Genomic DNA, 17,967 nt, shown 5'->3' with positions numbered 1-17,967 from the left:
ACAATATCAAAGAAATAACTAGATGGTTGTCAATAGGTGAGTGGTTAAACCACTTGCCTCTTACCACTGTGGTCAGGATGTTAAGCCTTACTTTGTCTAGGATTAACATTTACCACATTGTAAGTAAGAAAATGTGTTTAATTCTACCAAACAGCACAAGTTTTCCCTGTACACTCAAGTTTATTCCCGTATAACATAATATAAGAACTGTGGATGAAATTATTTACATAACAAAACAATGTATTGTTATATAATTTTTTTTTTTTTTTTGTTCTTAAGGAATCACTTGGTAGAACATGTAATATCAAAAATAAATCCCCAAAAGAACCCAGGCTACATATATTTCTCATACAAGGGTCCATGATTTTAATATACCAAGGTTTGAATTTTATACAAGAAACTGTTTGGATTGTATTCCATGGCATTAGACTGTAAAATTTGTAAGGCATGTTTTTCCTAACAAAATCTATATGAATACTGCTGTGCACACAGTAACAAATACATGTATGCTGTGATGCATACAATGTCATGTAGTTTCACAGTAAATGAACTGAAAATAATGTACACATAAGTTGAATCTCCTGGGACAAGTTAACCAACCAGGCTGCACTGGTGCACACAGACAGTCTGACTATATTTAATCAAAGTAGTCTATGTTGTATGCATCAATGACTTTCATAGACCACAACACATAAAATTTGACATCAAAATATTAAATTTCAAAGTACAGGATTGGTTGCTTACAAATTGTCTATACTTTAAGACTGCGTACAGGTTTGAGATATATCATAGCATACACAAATTAATGTGTTATTCACTTGTAATTTTACACTAAGCCCAGTTTATGAATGTGACTCAAGTTATCTTGTCTGTATATGCAATCAGTCAAATTCATCCAACAGTGAAGATATTACACTTGATTGATTACGCCATGGGGACAAATTTCCATGAAAATCAAATTTCTTAAAATATCTCCAAACTTTGCCAAATGATAGTTTGTTCCTGGTGCTTTTGAAATAACAAAAGAAATTTGGCACTTCATCATCTTGTTTTCCAAAAAATTAACATTTTATTTTCTCCAATGAGTTAACAAGTATTATTACTATAGTGGATTCTAAAATGGCTTGAACATATAAGGGGAAGGTCACTGCGAGAAATTGTACACGGTTGCCAAGAAACATCAAACTGAAATATTCGTTGTCCTAGCATTGGTCCAGTGTTGTCGTATGGAAGTTACCAGACATACATATATATTATTATGTATTAGATGAGCAATAAATATTTATGACTTTTACGTGAAAGTAATAAGCAGTTAGGAGCCATGAATATTTACTGTTCAGTTTTCATTTCTGCTGTTCAAAAAAATAGTCTTAAACAACTGATTTAAAAGATTATTATGTTTCCAAAAATTTTCATGATTTAGCACTCAGGCACAGATTTTTAAGTTGTGTGGTTATATAAATTTTATCCACTTAAAAGAAATATATTGTACATAACTTACACAAAGAAGGAGAAAAAGCAATATGCCTACTTTGTATATTGACAGTTATAGTTCTAAGCTTGTTAAATCATATGGTATCAACACAGATTCTCAATACCTGTACTTCAGTTTTTAGTTTAGTCACTTGTATTTGTCTAACCACTGACAACATGTTGGCAATTCAGCTGTAAATTTCACCAGAATTCATTTATTTTTAATTCTTAAATTGATGACCTGTCTTTCACATACTAGTTATATATGGGCCCAGAAAGTGACTGCACTCACCTAAGGTCAACAGAGCAATCTAATATGATTGTCAGTTCCATGGCATTTAATTATTTCTCTGTTATTAATGTAAACGCAACTGAAATTGAAATATTCATCAAATTTACATTACAGTGAAACATACATAGATTGTCCATTATCAGATTTCAGGTACTAATGTCACACTTTTAATACAAAACATAAAATAACGAGGAAACATATTTTTTCTGATATTAATACAATGTATGTATTCATTACCATGTTGTTGACAATTAAAGGGGTTGTAAGTTTTCCAAACAAACTTAAATTACCCAAGGTTCTCCCTTCATTGTTTCCCCTTAGTACGGAACCCTTTCAATCATAGAAGACCTAGATATTCTGATTTTCATGCATGGATCAAAGAATGGAAAAGATATGTATTCCAACACTTCTATAAACATGGACAATGAAGTCTGTTGCTAGGATACTAAAGGACTGGTGACCATGATGAAAATACAGTTGGGGCATCAAGATGTAATCAAACGCAATTTTGTAAGTAAAATGTATCTCAAGTAGAGGTGATACATCATATTCTTAACACTTCGTTTTTTCATTTCAGTGACAAAAAAAACCTGTCAGATATCTTATAATTTGACATATAGGTGTTGTCCTTTATCTGTTTTATTCTTGTATATGCTTTTTACTACCTCTTGTCTTTCTTATCCATACCTAAAATAACAAAACTGAATTAAAATCAGATCTGTAGCAATAGTGTGGACTACTTATAATATGTTAATTATACATACATGTAGTGAAATAATTCAAATTCATGTTGTTTTTACCTACTATCTTTAATAAAAAGATCACTTTTAGCTTTAGCAAAATAACTATGCCACAACGAATAAAATGAAAATATTGTCATATCTAGCTATCTTTCTGTCTCTATTTTTCTTTGTATCATCTTACTTTGGGGTTTTTTAATGTCCACTTTCATCTACATGTATTTTACAAATAAAGAATATTTTATTGCAACAAAATTTTCACTTTAATAGAAAAAAACAGAAACATTGAAATTGTTTTTCTAATTTTTAGAATTATTATATAAATGACAACCTCAATTGTGTTTTTATTCTATCAATATTTTTTCAGTGTTCGGATAAGTCGTTTTTGTGTACAAATAATTATTCTGCTTTACTTAATAATAATTTTTTACTTTAAAATAATATAGTACTTTTCTTTCCAAACTAATTTCAAAGTGATAACCTCTGTTGTCTTTTTACGATCTTTTGATTAATTAGGGTTAAAATGGAGGACAGGTGTTACCAGTGAATTCTTAATACATTCATTTCATCAAGTAATCTCATCAATACAATTAAATCCAATTAAGTTTTCAAACTGAGAAAAAAGCATGTACTTGAATAACCTACACATGTATGTAAGGTATAGTGGTGGTACAAAAATAGTGTTATCTTCATCTAATTCAACCATTTTATCACATATTGTTACGAGATCGAAGATGAAGTGTATTTTCACTGTTTTCTGGATAAATTAAACTTTGATGAATACATTTTTGTATTTAGTTTACGAGGTAATTGACATTTTCTACTGCAGTTTAGAAATCAATACATAATTTCGATTTGTAATATTGTCGATGAAACAGATAATGGAGAATACAGTAATAGGTCAAACGAAACATACACAAAAGAAAGATCAACGCAAACACTGGTCTGTATCGTAAACGATTCATTCTCACTCTTTATTGTTTATTCGTCCAATATTCCATTGTTGGCTGTTGAAACTCAGAGAAAAAGCTTACACATTCTAATGAATTTATCAACATTTGGAAAATAAATTTTGGAAAGAGTCAAATCTATCCACTTTTTCTTAATTTTAGCTTTTATAGCACGCTGCTCGATTTCAAAACAAAGAAAATTCTGGGTGTATGAATTATTAAAATTCTGTTACTTGCAGTGTGTCGAGTGATCTGATTTTGCATGATTCCCATACCTATTCATTTTTTAACATTTCGCTGAATCTAAATTTGTGATCTTTGGCTAATTAGGGAAATTCAGCAAAGAAAACTGTTTAAATCGTTGCACGGTAGCAGATTGCTGCATGTGGCGATGCGTTGACTGGAAATGCCGGGAGCTGTCTGCTTTCTATCGACACCACCGTTTGCATGCTAAGTGTAAATGTGCATCCATAACAAACTCATCAATTGCCTAATTTAACGGTCGATTTTACGATGAAACACTTACAAACCATACCATAACATATTGGATCTGTGACAGGCGGTGTTTTAGATATTACTTACCTCAAACCGTTGAAAAGCTGCTTTGATTTCTCAAGCAAATAACAGAATTCCTGAACCACTTTCCGCTCTTCTTCACTAATGTGATCGTGGTGGTCTGCCATTTTGTCTGCTATGTTTTGCGGTAGACAAGGCGATGTTAGGTCATCGACAGAGGGCGCTATTACAATAGCTAAACATTTTGTTTTCTCACTTCAAGTGCAAGTACTTGTTTATTAATCGTATGAAATGGACATTATCGATAGTGAAATCATTGCAACCTGTCAATTCACCTATAGTGAAATTTAATTTGTAATCTTTGAAAAAACCTAACTGAAACTAAAACTTCAGCGACAAGATTAAAACTTCCACCTGAGCATAACACTTCCCCTGTCATGTTGAGTTGATGGAATTCACCTAATTTCGTTTCAACTGATGTAAGACTCTTAATAATCAGGTGTATTTTTAATTTTGGGCATACTTTTACTTGTCTTCCATAACATAGCGATATATGTGGTATTCAGAGTTACTGCAAACAACCTACATTTTATCAAAAATGCATATCAACTGTTTGTGTGTGTGTGTGTGTGTGTGTGTGTGTGTGTGTGTGTGTGTGTGTGTGTGTGCGTCACTCTCCCAAAAAAAACAAGAAAAAGAATTGCATCTATAGACACAATAAATACATACATACATACATACATACATACATACATACATACATACATACATACATACATACATACATGTACATACATACATACATACATACATACATACATACATACATACATACATACATACATACATACATATATATGTAGACATAAACACACACACACACACACAATTTATACATACATATATTTACATGCAATGATTACAAGAAAACACAACATTAAATAAATAAATAAACCATTCTTGATTGAAAATGCATTGTGGGAAAGAAGTTGTGTGTGACTTATCAAGGAAACAGTTATGATAGAATGAAATATTGCTTTATTTCCAAAACAGTTAAAGTTATTGTTTAGAAAATGAATTGTTTAGATAGTTCTAACAGCTGTAAAACCAGTGACTGCATTTCACTGAATTGCAACAATTACAAATCTATTTTGTATACTTGACATGTTGTCATATTAAAGTGGATACTCATCTGAAGTGCATACAGCAGGTAAGATTTCATAGTCTATCTATATAGTATATGTACTTGTTTTCTTTACAAACCATTCATGTCTCCCTTTGCGTGTTTATGAAACTATATGACTACTGTGATCATGGAAGTAGTGGCTCAGATAGAGGGTCTGCAATATAGATCTGCTATATAAATCTGCTCAATTGTGAGGAAAAATCTGTATTTCCATAGAACAATTCACCGCCTTTTGTACATGTGGATCCTACTCAGTCGATAGTTTTGTTTTCATCGATCCAGAGACGGGATACAGTCAAAGTCTTGGTTTCATCGTCTATTCTGGTTTACCCTGTTTTTCATCTTTCATCATTCTCCAAACTTCTTCTTCAACTTTCCTTGCATACTGTTCTCCAAGTACATCTGTTGGAGTTAATTCCAAGGTTTCATCCATTGTTTTCACTCTCTTCACACTTTCTCCTTTTTCTGCTAAGATTTCTTCTATATTCCTACAATTTACAAATAATGAAAATAACAAAAGGTGAGAGTGCTGATTAAACAATAGGACATGCTGAATAGTTTGTTCAGAAAATCATTCTACCAAAGACAAAGTTCAAAACCAAAATAATATCAAAGTTCAAAACCAAAATGATGATATATTGTAAGGGAAACTACCTATGAAGGCTTTATTGTTGGTTTGTTTGTGTACTCATTCCATGTAAATACTTTAATAGCATAAATAATAGCCATGTACCTTTACTATCCCATCCATGACTAACCATATACATACATGATATGGTATCAGGAAAACTGCCCCTCCCCCTAACAACATACCCAAGCACAAATCCCCCCTCATTTGTTTAGTAAAGTAATAAAGAAACATGTATTTAGAAATAATATGATGATAAATGGTTATTAATATTGAGTACATGTAAACAAAATCCTTCATGTTACCATGGCAACAATATGGTTCAATAAAAATAGTGCACAAGGAAAAGTGAGGAATGACAAAGAAAGTGTAAACAGATTAAGTAAGAAAAAGAGACAGACAGACAGACAGACAGACAGACAGACAGTACAGACAGACAGTCAGTCAGTACAGACAGACAGACAGTACAGACAGACAGACAGACAGGCAGGCAGACAGACAGACAGACAGACAGACAGACAGACAGACAGACAGACAGAGACAGAAAACTTCGAGATTCTTACTTTTTCCCCTCCAGGTCACTAAACCATCCCAGGTTGTCTGCAATTAAGTGGTGTTTCTCACATCCGGGGCAGGTAACTATGACAACTCCATTCTCGTAAGCAACTTTGGAGATGATTTTTGCACTTCTTTTTTGACAAACTTTACATGTGAACACTAATTGCAGCTTTTTCACTTCCATTTGTCCCAGTGTTGTTTTGTTGACATCTCCATTCTCTTCTACTCCTGTATTTATACTACTTGAGTCAGATTTAGAGCAAAATGTTTGTTTGCTTGATTGTAAAAACACATTTCTGAAATAACTAGCGATAATCCGTCCTTTAAAACTAAATACATTTTGTAATATAAATCTCATATGAAATCCCCTCCGAACAAGAATTTGAGTGGAACTGGAATATAAACACCGGTTCTGGTAGATCAGACCACTCTTTGAATGTTCAGCAACTCTCAATATCCGAAGAAAGTATTTGGAAATCATATTAAGAGAATTCCCAACGACACAGATCCGATCACTGTGGTTTATAAACGGTCAGTACATGTACTACTCTGTACTGATGCAATGGATGCATGAACGGCGAGTTCGTCTACATCTAATCATGTGACAGTGGTCAGCTGACTGAGGTCAAGGGTTATTTAGCAGAAGCTTCATCATGGCTCTAAGGCTTACACCTCGTCGACTTTGTGTTCTTCAAAATACACTGTTTTCACCGTTAAGTCGTCGATTTCTAAGAAATTTATCTGGCGTAAATACCAGCATAAGAAAACTTACAACAGAAACGGCTCAAGGTAAAGTAATCAGTTTGATTTGGTTATCAAACATTTATTTTCCATTTTTGGAATGGTGAAGAAGCGGTGCGTTTTCGTAAACGAGAAGCCTTTATCTTATGTTAACTTACATAACAATGTACACAACTGTTAATTTATGGCAAAACAACAGTCCATACTAATTTATTTCAAAGTAATTCTAACACTGTCTCCGCGCTCACATGACTGTCGTCATGAACAAACACCAGGGTGAGCACTGCAACTGACGGGAAGGGAACGTTCTTGATACTAGTATTCAACTAGCAGTTTCTATTTCTTGTTGTGTACACATTGTATCATGGAGGTAGAACTGCTATCAACATCACGTTAGTCATTACGTAAATAGATGTGCTTATCAGTTCTAGGCACGTGAATCAATACACAACAGAAAGCAGAAATCAAAGATTGCACTTAGACATTGGTATTATCATTGATCCTATCAATTCCTACCTCCATGCTGTTATTTATTAAAATGATAAAAATAAACTTATCATGAACTAATACTGACATGTTCTTTGTACTATGAATAGGAAAATGTTCACTGTAATGATATATGTAACAAAATTCATATTTGATGACATTTGTATGAATAATAATGATAAGATAAAAGAATTGATGAAATAAATTATTTTTCTCTTAAAATTGTATTTCTCTTGTCCCACCCACTATATCACTATCACTTGCAGGAATGCCTTAATTTTGTATCATTCAAGATAACATGGAGTGTCAAAGGTCATAGATTGTTTATTACTAACTTTTTAAAAACATGAACTTTGTAAACAATTTAGTTCTGGTTTTAATCTGATTTGTTTCAGCAACAGAAAATACAGAGTTTGATGATGACTCAGCTATAGCTCAGTTTGAAAGAGAATACAACAAATATCATATTCCAACATCACTTCTACAAAAGAGTGTACTTGCCATTGGATCGACAGCAATGGCATTTTATAACCAATACAGACATGGTAAGCGTTATTACTGCTATTATTGACAATGATAATAATAATATCACCAAGCTACTTTTGTTTGTGAAAAAATTATTCAGTAAAGTAATGTTCCACTGAACAGGAATACTAATTCTTGGTCAAAAAAAAATTGTACTATTATCAACCACATTTTTTCACCCATAAAGTCATGTAGTTATGCGTCGTGTTGTGTGTGTGAAATAGGCAGTTTTCTTGAAAACATTTATGAAAATGTTGAGATTTGAAATACTAGGTATTTTTCTTGGAAATGTTTAATTCAAGGGGACATAAGTTATTATGTATAATGGAATGTTGTCATGTGTTAATTCATACACCCATGTAGAGTCTAGATTGTGTTGTGATGTGTGAATTCTAACTCATCCATAGATAGAATCAAGACACAAATATACCTATAGTGCCTTTTATATGTCTCATGTGAAGTCTTTACTGGTAACCTACTTTCCACCCCATATTTGTAAGAAGTGTAGTGCAAGGATGCTCAAGATTAGGGGGTATCAGGTTCAGACTTTTCATGAGAATGGAGTTCAAGGAAGAGATGTTGACAAAATGTACATAAACTTCATGATTTTGAGCGGCAACTTTTGAATAGCGCCCCCAGTGGTCAAACCAAACATTGTTTTATCTCTTTCCTTTTTTAACCAAATTCTTTATCATATGTGAAGTGGTTTTTTTTGTTTATCATTGAATTATTTCTGAATTGGTCAAGTTTGTCTGGTTTATAGTTACATTCCAACAAAAAAATAAAAAAGTAATGCTGTTGCTTTTACCGTTTTATTTTTTCTCTAAAACTTTTTTTTTCATTTTGTGTCCATTTGTAGACATGGTAGCAGTGTCAGGTGAAACAACAGGCTACTTTGTAATACCAAGAATAAAACAAAGAATGATGGCTGATCCTGTGGGAAGACAAATACTAGCGTGCGTGCAATCATTTTAATATATGTCTCCAAGTTGAAATTTTGATATATCTGAAGGAGGAATAGCCTATTTCTTATTTTACCACCATCAGATAACTTCACAGATCATGAAAATCCAAGCAAAAATGCATAAATTGTTTGTAGTCAAGTTCAGTCTGGAAAATCATTAAATGACCTGAAAGTATACTAGGCTAATATTGTTCTTCCTCAGTAAACCTTGTATACTTTGACTTGTCTGTCTTACAGTGAGAAACCAAGAATCAATTCAAGAACTATGAACTTGGACTACATGCGATCACTTCCTGAAGGCACATTTGGTAGGGACTACATTGACTTCATGGACAAATGTGTAAGTAGACATGATAGACAGACAGACAGACAGACAGACAGACAGACAGCATGCATGCACAAACATACAACACAAACACATGTCACACACAACTCAATCATGCAATCATAAACACATTCACATAAACACTCAAGTAGATAGACACAGCTATAAATAAAATACAAAACTATATTTATACACATTATAGAGAGATATCAGTAGATGGGTAGATGGATGGTTGGATGGATGGATGGATGGATGGGTGGATGGATGGATGGATGGATGGGTGGATGGATGGGTGGGTGGATAGATGGATGGATGGGTGGATGGATGGATGGATGGATGGATGGATGGATGGATGGGTGGGTGGGTGGGTGGATGGATGGATGGGTGGATGGATGGATGGATGGTTGGATGGATGGATGGATGGGTGGATGGATGGGTGGGTGGGTGGATGGATGGGTGGGTGGGTGGATGGATGGATGGATGGAAGGGTGGATGGGTGGGTGGGTGGATGGATGGATGGATGGAAGGGTGGGTGGATGGATGTACAGATGTAAAGACAGTCAGAAGGATGGATGATCACACACACACACACACACACACACACACACACACACAAGCAAACACACAAACACTGACACACAGAGGCACTGAAGAGAACACACACCAATATACTTATTACTCAACAGAATACATACATTTTGTTGATACATGGTGTAACAAAACTGAAAACTGACTAATAATTATTGTCAACTATGACAACAATGATGAGGTTAGGTGTCAATGATGATGACTTTGACAACTTTGATGATGGTGACAATGACTATGCAGATGTAGTCTCATTTTCCAAACTACTGACTATGTGCCTTCTTGAATCGTGATAGTAAAGTAAGCAGAATGGCAAAGCTGCAAGTGTTACTATGTGATTTACTGTGCCACCTGGGGTGCACTTTGTGAAGATGTATAGTTACAGTGTTTGGCAAGTGAGACTATAATGAGATGATGCTATCTACACATTTCAGTTATATCTAAAAATATGTATTTGTTTTTCATTTTCAATTTTTCTATTTGTTTTGTATAGAGAATAAGTCCTGATACTAGAATGCCAGTCAAGTTCATTGACAACATAGATGATGCCTATGTTATACAGAGATATCGTGAAGTTCATGATTTTTGTCACTCACTGCTTGGAATGCCGACTAACTTCAAAGGAGAGGTAGTTGTGAAATGGTATGAATGGGTGCAGACTGGTTTACCAATGTGTGGCTTTGCTGCAACACTAGCACCAATCAAACTACCAATGAAGTAAGCATATGTAACGTCTTTTTTATCGATCATTTGTTCTTACTTGGGGTATCAACTTTTTATACCGTTCTGTGTATAACATGCACTCACATATAAATGTACACACACACACACACACACATACATACATCTATCTTTCTATCTAATAAATTTATATAGCGCCAAATATCCAAAGAAAACAATGTTCAGTGGCGCTTAGAGTTAGAAAGGAGATGATACATACATACGTACACACACACACACATACACACATAACACACACACACACACACACACACACACACACACACACACACACACACACACACACACACACACACACACACACACACACACACACACACACACACACGCATGCATGCATATGTTTATTTCAAAAATCTCTTCCTGTAATTGTGTGTATAAATAATGGTATATATGCAGTGTACATACCCCGGTATATGTTTGGTTTTGGTCATAAAATGACATTATAATTGAAAGCTTTTGGTGATACTTTTGTGTTTGTAGTTGTGTGAATAACCTTGTTCCCTGTGTTGTTATGTCTGTGACTGATCTTGAACTAAAAAATAACTACCTAATAAAATAACTACCTGACAAAATAACTACCTGACAAAATAATTGACAAAATAACTACCTGACAAAATAACTACCTAGCAAAATAACTGACAAAATAACTACCTAATAAAGTAACTACCAGACAAAATAACTACCAAATAAAGTAACTACCTGACAGAATAACTGACAAAATAACTACCTGACAAAATAACTACCTAATAACTAACTATAGTTTGACGTTACACAAGTGAATGTGTGTTTATTTCACAAATACCAAATTGTGCATTCATATCAGAGTTTTATTGTATTGTTAGTGATATCTGATGATTCTGTGATGAATATATAACAGAACCAACAAACCTTAATCTGTCTGCTATAGAATCTTTTAATTTTTAAAAGTACAAAAGTTGGACTGAAAATGTTATCAAAATGTACTCTAATGTATGTTTTTTTACATTTTTTTGTAGTGAAAGAATTGATCTGACCAGAGACTACATCAGCTGGGTTGTAAAGACTGCCCTCACTACAAAGTTTTACATGAATGTCTACTTTGAAAAACACTTTGAACAGCCATTGGATGAGTTTAGACAGGAGCTTGGAATTGGAACTCCACCAGTTCTTGAATTATGATATGAGTGGCAGAAAAGATTATTAGATGAATAGAACTTCAAGATATATGGAATGTTCATTGCTAGACTGGCGATATGTGCTACAAACTGTAAACAAACACTGGTACATTTGCTTGAATGAAGTGAGCCATGGAAAGACTTCAGGCAACGACAAAATTAGGTTAGACATAACTATACAACTGATACAATAACAACAGCGAGTGCCTCTGATGTGAGTTCATGTGACACTTTTACCAGTTTGTTTATATCTGTGGAAGTTATAACATAACACTAGCAGTCATATTCAATTGTTATAATGTGTAGCATTCTATCAGTAAACAGAGTCATGGGATTCTGGCTCCTGTGGTATTGATACTTTGATAAGTTACCGACACTATTTTCACTGTATGTCTTTGCATGAAACTTTTTCAGTCAATTTCATGTTCTACACAATTATCTCTGCATACAAACCCAATTAGTCGTTGAAGGTTTGAAAGATGATTAAATCATGATTACTTTATTTACATTTTGATAATATTCCATAATATTCATCTTCCTTTGGCGCGGGGCCAAGGAAAATACATGAAAACTCTCAAGTTATGTGTATTTTCTGGATGAATGAAAAAATTATTTTTGATTACATTCATGATAATTATACCTACATATATAATTTCACAAAAATTATTAGTAATTTCTTACATTTTTTGTTTGTAAAACCACTGATGAATGTGTTGTTGCAATGTAGAGATCCCAATTAAAATCAGATGATCATGATGTAAATTGTTAGAACATTGTGTATTTAAATATATATTTGCATTATACGAAGTTGTAGGATCGGTCAGTGTCCAGTACAAATTGACATTGATCGATTGTTGATAGAGGCTGTAGACTTTCAATTTGTAAGTTTCTAATAAAAGAGTCAATAACATTAATTGTGGTTCACATGACACGTTTTTCATTCCAACATATTCAGAGATTTTTGAGAATTAGATTTTCAACAGTTGAACCAAAAACATTCCTTGCTCGGAGATTTGATAAAAGTATGACAGGCAATGACTAGAGTGTGGTAAAAAGCTATTGTATAGCGCCCCCTATGGCCATTGTGAAAGGTCTTTTGTCATATTTTGTGACTAACTTTGTTCCATGGTCAAAGACCAAAACGGCAGCCCTAAGTGATTGGTAAGGAAGTGGTTAGGTTACAGACTCTCCAAAGAGGCAGCCCTATAAGTTGTATATGGGTGGGTGGGGGGTTGCACCCTTGCAACAAATGTGGGCATAAAAAAGTAATGGTTACACAACAATTGTAACCATCAACACAAAACCATGTAGTTGACTGCCACTATCATATATTTAAAAGGTATAATTCACAACATGTTCCTGGTAATGAAGGATTTTTTCTTACATCATATCACATTTTCAATCATAGCCATACAGATTACAGTCAAACTGGACACAACATTTTATATTCATGAAATCTGTTTTATTGCTGGCTACAAAGAGAAGCCAGTCATTATACAATTATTAATGGAAATCCAATCCATTCAGTATACCATGGACAGACTTTATTCACTACATTTTTTTTACAATTACAAAAATGATCAACTTGGATTTGCCAATTGTAAGACTTAAAATAAAATTGGCTTATGTGATATTACAATGGAAATGAACATGGTATTGTGTATATGGGCTCTAAAGTCTGTCCCTTATAACATATAATACCTTGCAATATCTGCTAGAAAAGCTTAAATTACAAATATGGCAAGAATTTAAGAACTTAGTGACTCAATAAATAACAGTATTTTGTTCATCCCAACCCTTTTTAAGAGAGGCACAATCTGAGTTTATACGTTTTGAGTATAATTTTTGTTGCATATGTAAAAGGTACTCACAGTACTCTACTTCTTGAATCATGCTTAACCATCACATGCAATGAACTCTGAACTCAAACCTGGTATTAAGATTTAACTACTGGTAATAAATGATCCAGTGACGTAATTGATTACAAGTATACAAAATGTCATAGAAATCCCTACTAAGCAATCAATAGTTCTAACTTTGCAGACAATTGTTCTGTCATACGGAAGGCATACATTGACATTAACATTATACTAGAGTAGTTTAATCAAGGTTTTATGTCAGTATTTTCACTTGAGTAAAATGCTTATAAACTCAGTTTGTGCCTCTATAATTTGTGTAAAATGCAGGCGACAAAGAGTTCCTTGTAGGGATGTTAGAGTCCACAAGTAAAATTCCAAATTATTCATACTGTTGGTGTATACTGCTTGGACGGTTGGGTCCGTGTCTTTCTGATGTGTCATATACTAAAATACATACAATTTCTTTCATTAATTCCAAGATTTTACTTCAGATCCTGTTATTTCCATTATAATACAGCAAAAGGTCAAGTTTATAGACAACGTGACAAAGTACAATAAAATATTGCGTTTCATGGCTAGGATTCAATAACTTGGAATAAAAAAAATGTACTAAAAGTTAACTGTGCAGTGTTGGTATGATGGCAGGATGGTTTTTACGGAAAACATTACAACACATTGAAGAAACATCATCACAAATACAATCTGGTGTTAAAAAGTTGAAGATTACAACAAAAATATGAATACATTTAGAAGTGACATTTGGTGAAATATTTGGTGTGATAGTAAATTGTAGTAGATAAGATATGTGTATGGCCACCCTATCAGCCAGCATACAGAGAAGACTAATTATGGCTAAAACAACATGATATATCCGTCTATAAAACTTGGTGAATGTGGTATCCGTGTGGTGAATAAAAATTTGTACAGCTTACTGAGAGCAAGCCACTCTGGTATGAATAGTGATTGGCTTATTAAATAAAAGTTGCATCCAATCCAAGCTGTTTGTCTGTTGACTGTAGTCTGTCTACATCAATGATCTTTGTCTATGATAGTTCTATATATACTCAGTGTAGGCAAGACCTACACAGATCATCTATGTAGATAGGCTGTCAATACCACAAGCCAGAGCACATATTTCTGCTGTAGCAATGAAATACCTCTTGGTGAGTACGTTTCGGACGGTGTTATAAAGAGGACTTTACCAGGTTGACAGACTGTATGACTGTAGAATTGTAGTAAAGCTAGGGGGTCACAGATGACATCACTGGAACTCTAAAATGAACACTGTACACCAAAGTTATAAGACTTTGAGCTTTCCTTTTGCATTCCTATCAAAAAGTTTAGGAAAATCTCTAAAAAAGTTATTTCATAATAACAATATCTATCAAATGTTGGTGGGAATAGGTGGAGTACTGTATATCGTGTCCCTATACCGACATTACACAGAACACAGTTTCAGGACTCCATTTACAGACTAACTTTCACTTATCCCAAGAGGTGTGTGAAAATAAATGTTTGTATCCATGGAAACTGTTGCTATGTTCAACACCTTGTTGCTATGGTTTCTGAGCACTATGAAAGGTTCCTAAAACAAACATTTACATAGCATTTTGCATGGACTCCTACAAAAACCCAGACTTGTCCTGTTTTACTATATAGCATGTAGAGAGCTTCTTGAGAATGTAACTTGTACAGCAAACATGGTGTACTACAAATTTGGTTGTAACCTTGACAACACATTACCTGGGTCACAATTCAAAGGTCAAATGAAATGTATAATCCTGCTAGTTGGCATCACTAAGTAGTTCAGTCCATAAACTTTGACCTCCTCTAGTGTAGACTGAATGATTAGTATTTGTTGGTACTCCTGTCAACCATTAGCTAAGAAATGATTACAGTAGAGTACACGCCAACAAATATTTAAGTCAAATAATTCTAATAAGTAATTTCAAAAAGAAAGATTTCGAATTAAAAAATTTATTGCTTTTAATTAATGTGCCCCCTTTCCCCTTTAGTTTGCAACGGTCATATGTGAATATCATAATGCTGATAAAATCAAAATGGGCAATGTGGAAGATGGCAGAAATTACTTATGTAAAATACAAGGAAAAAGCAACAACTATGGGATTGTCCATTCAATATGTTACAATGTTGTAGCAATTTTCAAAAAAGAAATTTTTGCGTAAAGGTGCCTCAGAGAAGTGAAAATGAAGATAAAACTTTGTAACAAGGATTATCAACTGCATGACGTACAGTATGTGGTGTACATGTAAAAGAACTTTACAAATTCCTAAAAATTGCATCATCGAAAAAAACAACAACCAGAACTCTCTAATCTCAATTGAACAACAATGCCATTGAGTTACGCCCTCACACTTTGGGAGAGGACAATGTTCATAGTATGTCACAGTACTCATGGATTCTGTCTAGACTCTCTCACAGCCCTCGGAGATTCACTTTACTAAAATTAAAGCTAAATGAATTATTTTGTATGTATAAATACCAGCTATATAACTGTACTCGAATATCCTTGTACTGTGCACCCTCATCGACCATGATAGAGATAACCATTCATTGATGTGTGACTGTGACGCTCCTTGGGCTTCGCGAAAACATGGAGCGTCACAGTCACATGTCAACGAATAGTTATCTCTATGTGGTCGATGAGGGTGCACAGTACAAGGTTATTCGAGTACGCTTATGTAGTACGTTATGTAGATGGTATCGGTACATACAAAATAATTCATTTAGAGTCAATTTTAGTAAAGCGAAGCTCCGAGGACTGTGAGAGAGTCTAGGATTCAGTCCCTCACCTCAGGCTAAAAATGTTGTTTTTTTCAGAAAAATGATACATCACACATAGTCAGAATACAGCACACTCAGTTAATATTAATATATTCCACTGAATATACTTGACAGATGCAAAAAAAAATACAAGAATTGACAGAGAAACAGCACAAGTGCCTACATGGTACACTGTATGACACAAAACAAAGCACCATACTAAAACAACTTCATTTGTTTGAGTCAATATTCAGGGCTGGAAAAATCAATTGCACCTATAGGGTATGACAAGGAATTGACTAATGTATAGCCCCATTCCTACTCAAAATCACCATATCTAATAAAAGATTCCATAATAAAAATAATATAGTTAATATCATTACCCTTGAAGATAGTCTGTCTACTTGCAAATCTGTGAGTTCACTACACTCGTACACTACCAGATTGAAAAAAGTAGTAGAGTCAAAGGCCTATGGTGAGTAGACAGACTACCTTGCAGCCTTTATTTTATACTCTAATTATGTGTTCCTTTAGCTTTGAATATTTTCACATGTTTTAAGTTTTCTCAAATTACTTGCCTATTTTTCCAGCCCTGTGAGTTTTTTTGTTCAATAAAATATCAAATTGTAGTAAACTAATGTATAACTGAATCAATATTATCTGCAGTGATAATGTCTATAGCTCAGTACTTACTCGTACTAAAAAAATTTAAAAAATAACTTACATTTTGAAAAAGACTGTCTGTGCAACTATTGCTTGTGTGTTCATGTAATTGACTTGCCATGTACAGTAGTTGGTACTTGGTAGAAGTAACAGGCAATCCATTATAAGATGCACAAGCATATTTCAATTATAAAATATTTTCAGTTAATATGCAAAATTGGATTCAAAGGTTAAAGCACATTGTGGTCAGACATCAAAAATGAGGTCTATGCCATGCATTGATGCAAGTAAAATATGCCAAATTCTCCTCTAAAAACTTTTAGTAAGCTGTGTAAAAATGAAAGACAAAAGAAATACCCATGTATGTGTTTCATATAAAATATGGATGATGCTATCTGCTCTGGGGATTTCAGTAGTTAACTAGCCACTAGAGATGTTTTGGCTATGTTTAGCCTAATAGCACACAGAATACAATAGGTGGGACAGTTTACCATGTAGTTTGTTGTATTGCAGCTTGCCAACAAAATAGGACAATATAAACAAGTGAAGTCATCACATTTCTTAAAAAGATACATTTCATGTATGGCAGCTTTATGTAAATTCATAGTTATACAAGACTTACTCATATCTACAAAGCATGTGTCAGCAATCCTGCTTTATGCCCCCCCCCCTCCCCCCGATCAACTATCTTGTCTTTGCTCCACCCTCCCCATGCGCTATCCTATTTATGCCCCTCCCTCCCTCCCTCCCTCATCAGCTGTCTTGTTTATGCCCTTATGCCCCCATCCATCACC

The 17,967-nt window shown here is 34.0% G+C and overlaps 3 protein-coding genes across 3 annotated transcripts in view; 1 reads left to right on the top strand and 2 right to left on the bottom strand.

Annotated features, from left to right (window-relative positions):
• The window catches only part of LOC144441087 (protein SCAI-like), a 29,534-nt gene extending 25,396 nt beyond the window's left edge, over nt 1-4,138 (bottom strand). Inside the window, exon 1 of the mRNA XM_078130617.1 lies at nt 4,038-4,138. Within this exon, the coding sequence (XP_077986743.1) occupies nt 4,038-4,138 (101 nt within the window). The remainder of the gene's footprint in view (nt 1-4,037) is intronic.
• A 957-nt stretch (nt 4,139-5,095) lies between these two features.
• Nucleotides 5,096-6,862, bottom strand: LOC144441429 (uncharacterized). Its single transcript, XM_078130999.1, has 2 exons — nt 6,349-6,862; nt 5,096-5,645 (listed from the first exon to the last, which is right to left on the bottom strand). The coding sequence occupies exons 1-2, from the start codon at nt 6,822-6,824 to the stop codon at nt 5,474-5,476; spliced, it is 648 nt and encodes a 215-aa protein (XP_077987125.1). The 5' UTR covers nt 6,825-6,862; the 3' UTR covers nt 5,096-5,473.
• A 134-nt stretch (nt 6,863-6,996) lies between these two features.
• On the top strand, nt 6,997-12,762 carry LOC144441265 (ubiquinone biosynthesis protein COQ4 homolog, mitochondrial-like). Its single transcript, XM_078130824.1, has 6 exons — nt 6,997-7,132; nt 7,966-8,115; nt 8,955-9,051; nt 9,297-9,399; nt 10,463-10,686; nt 11,709-12,762. The coding sequence occupies exons 1-6, from the start codon at nt 6,997-6,999 to the stop codon at nt 11,869-11,871; spliced, it is 873 nt and encodes a 290-aa protein (XP_077986950.1). The 3' UTR covers nt 11,872-12,762.
• Nucleotides 12,763-17,967: the final 5,205 nt, after the last annotated feature.

The sequence above is a fragment of the Glandiceps talaboti genome, chromosome 10, assembly GCF_964340395.1.
Source record: "Glandiceps talaboti chromosome 10, keGlaTala1.1, whole genome shotgun sequence".
In the NCBI taxonomy this organism is placed as follows: Eukaryota; Metazoa; Hemichordata; class Enteropneusta; family Spengelidae; genus Glandiceps; species Glandiceps talaboti.
The sequence above is the reverse complement of the archived record's forward strand: the minus strand, read 5'-3'. Positions and strand labels throughout refer to the sequence as shown.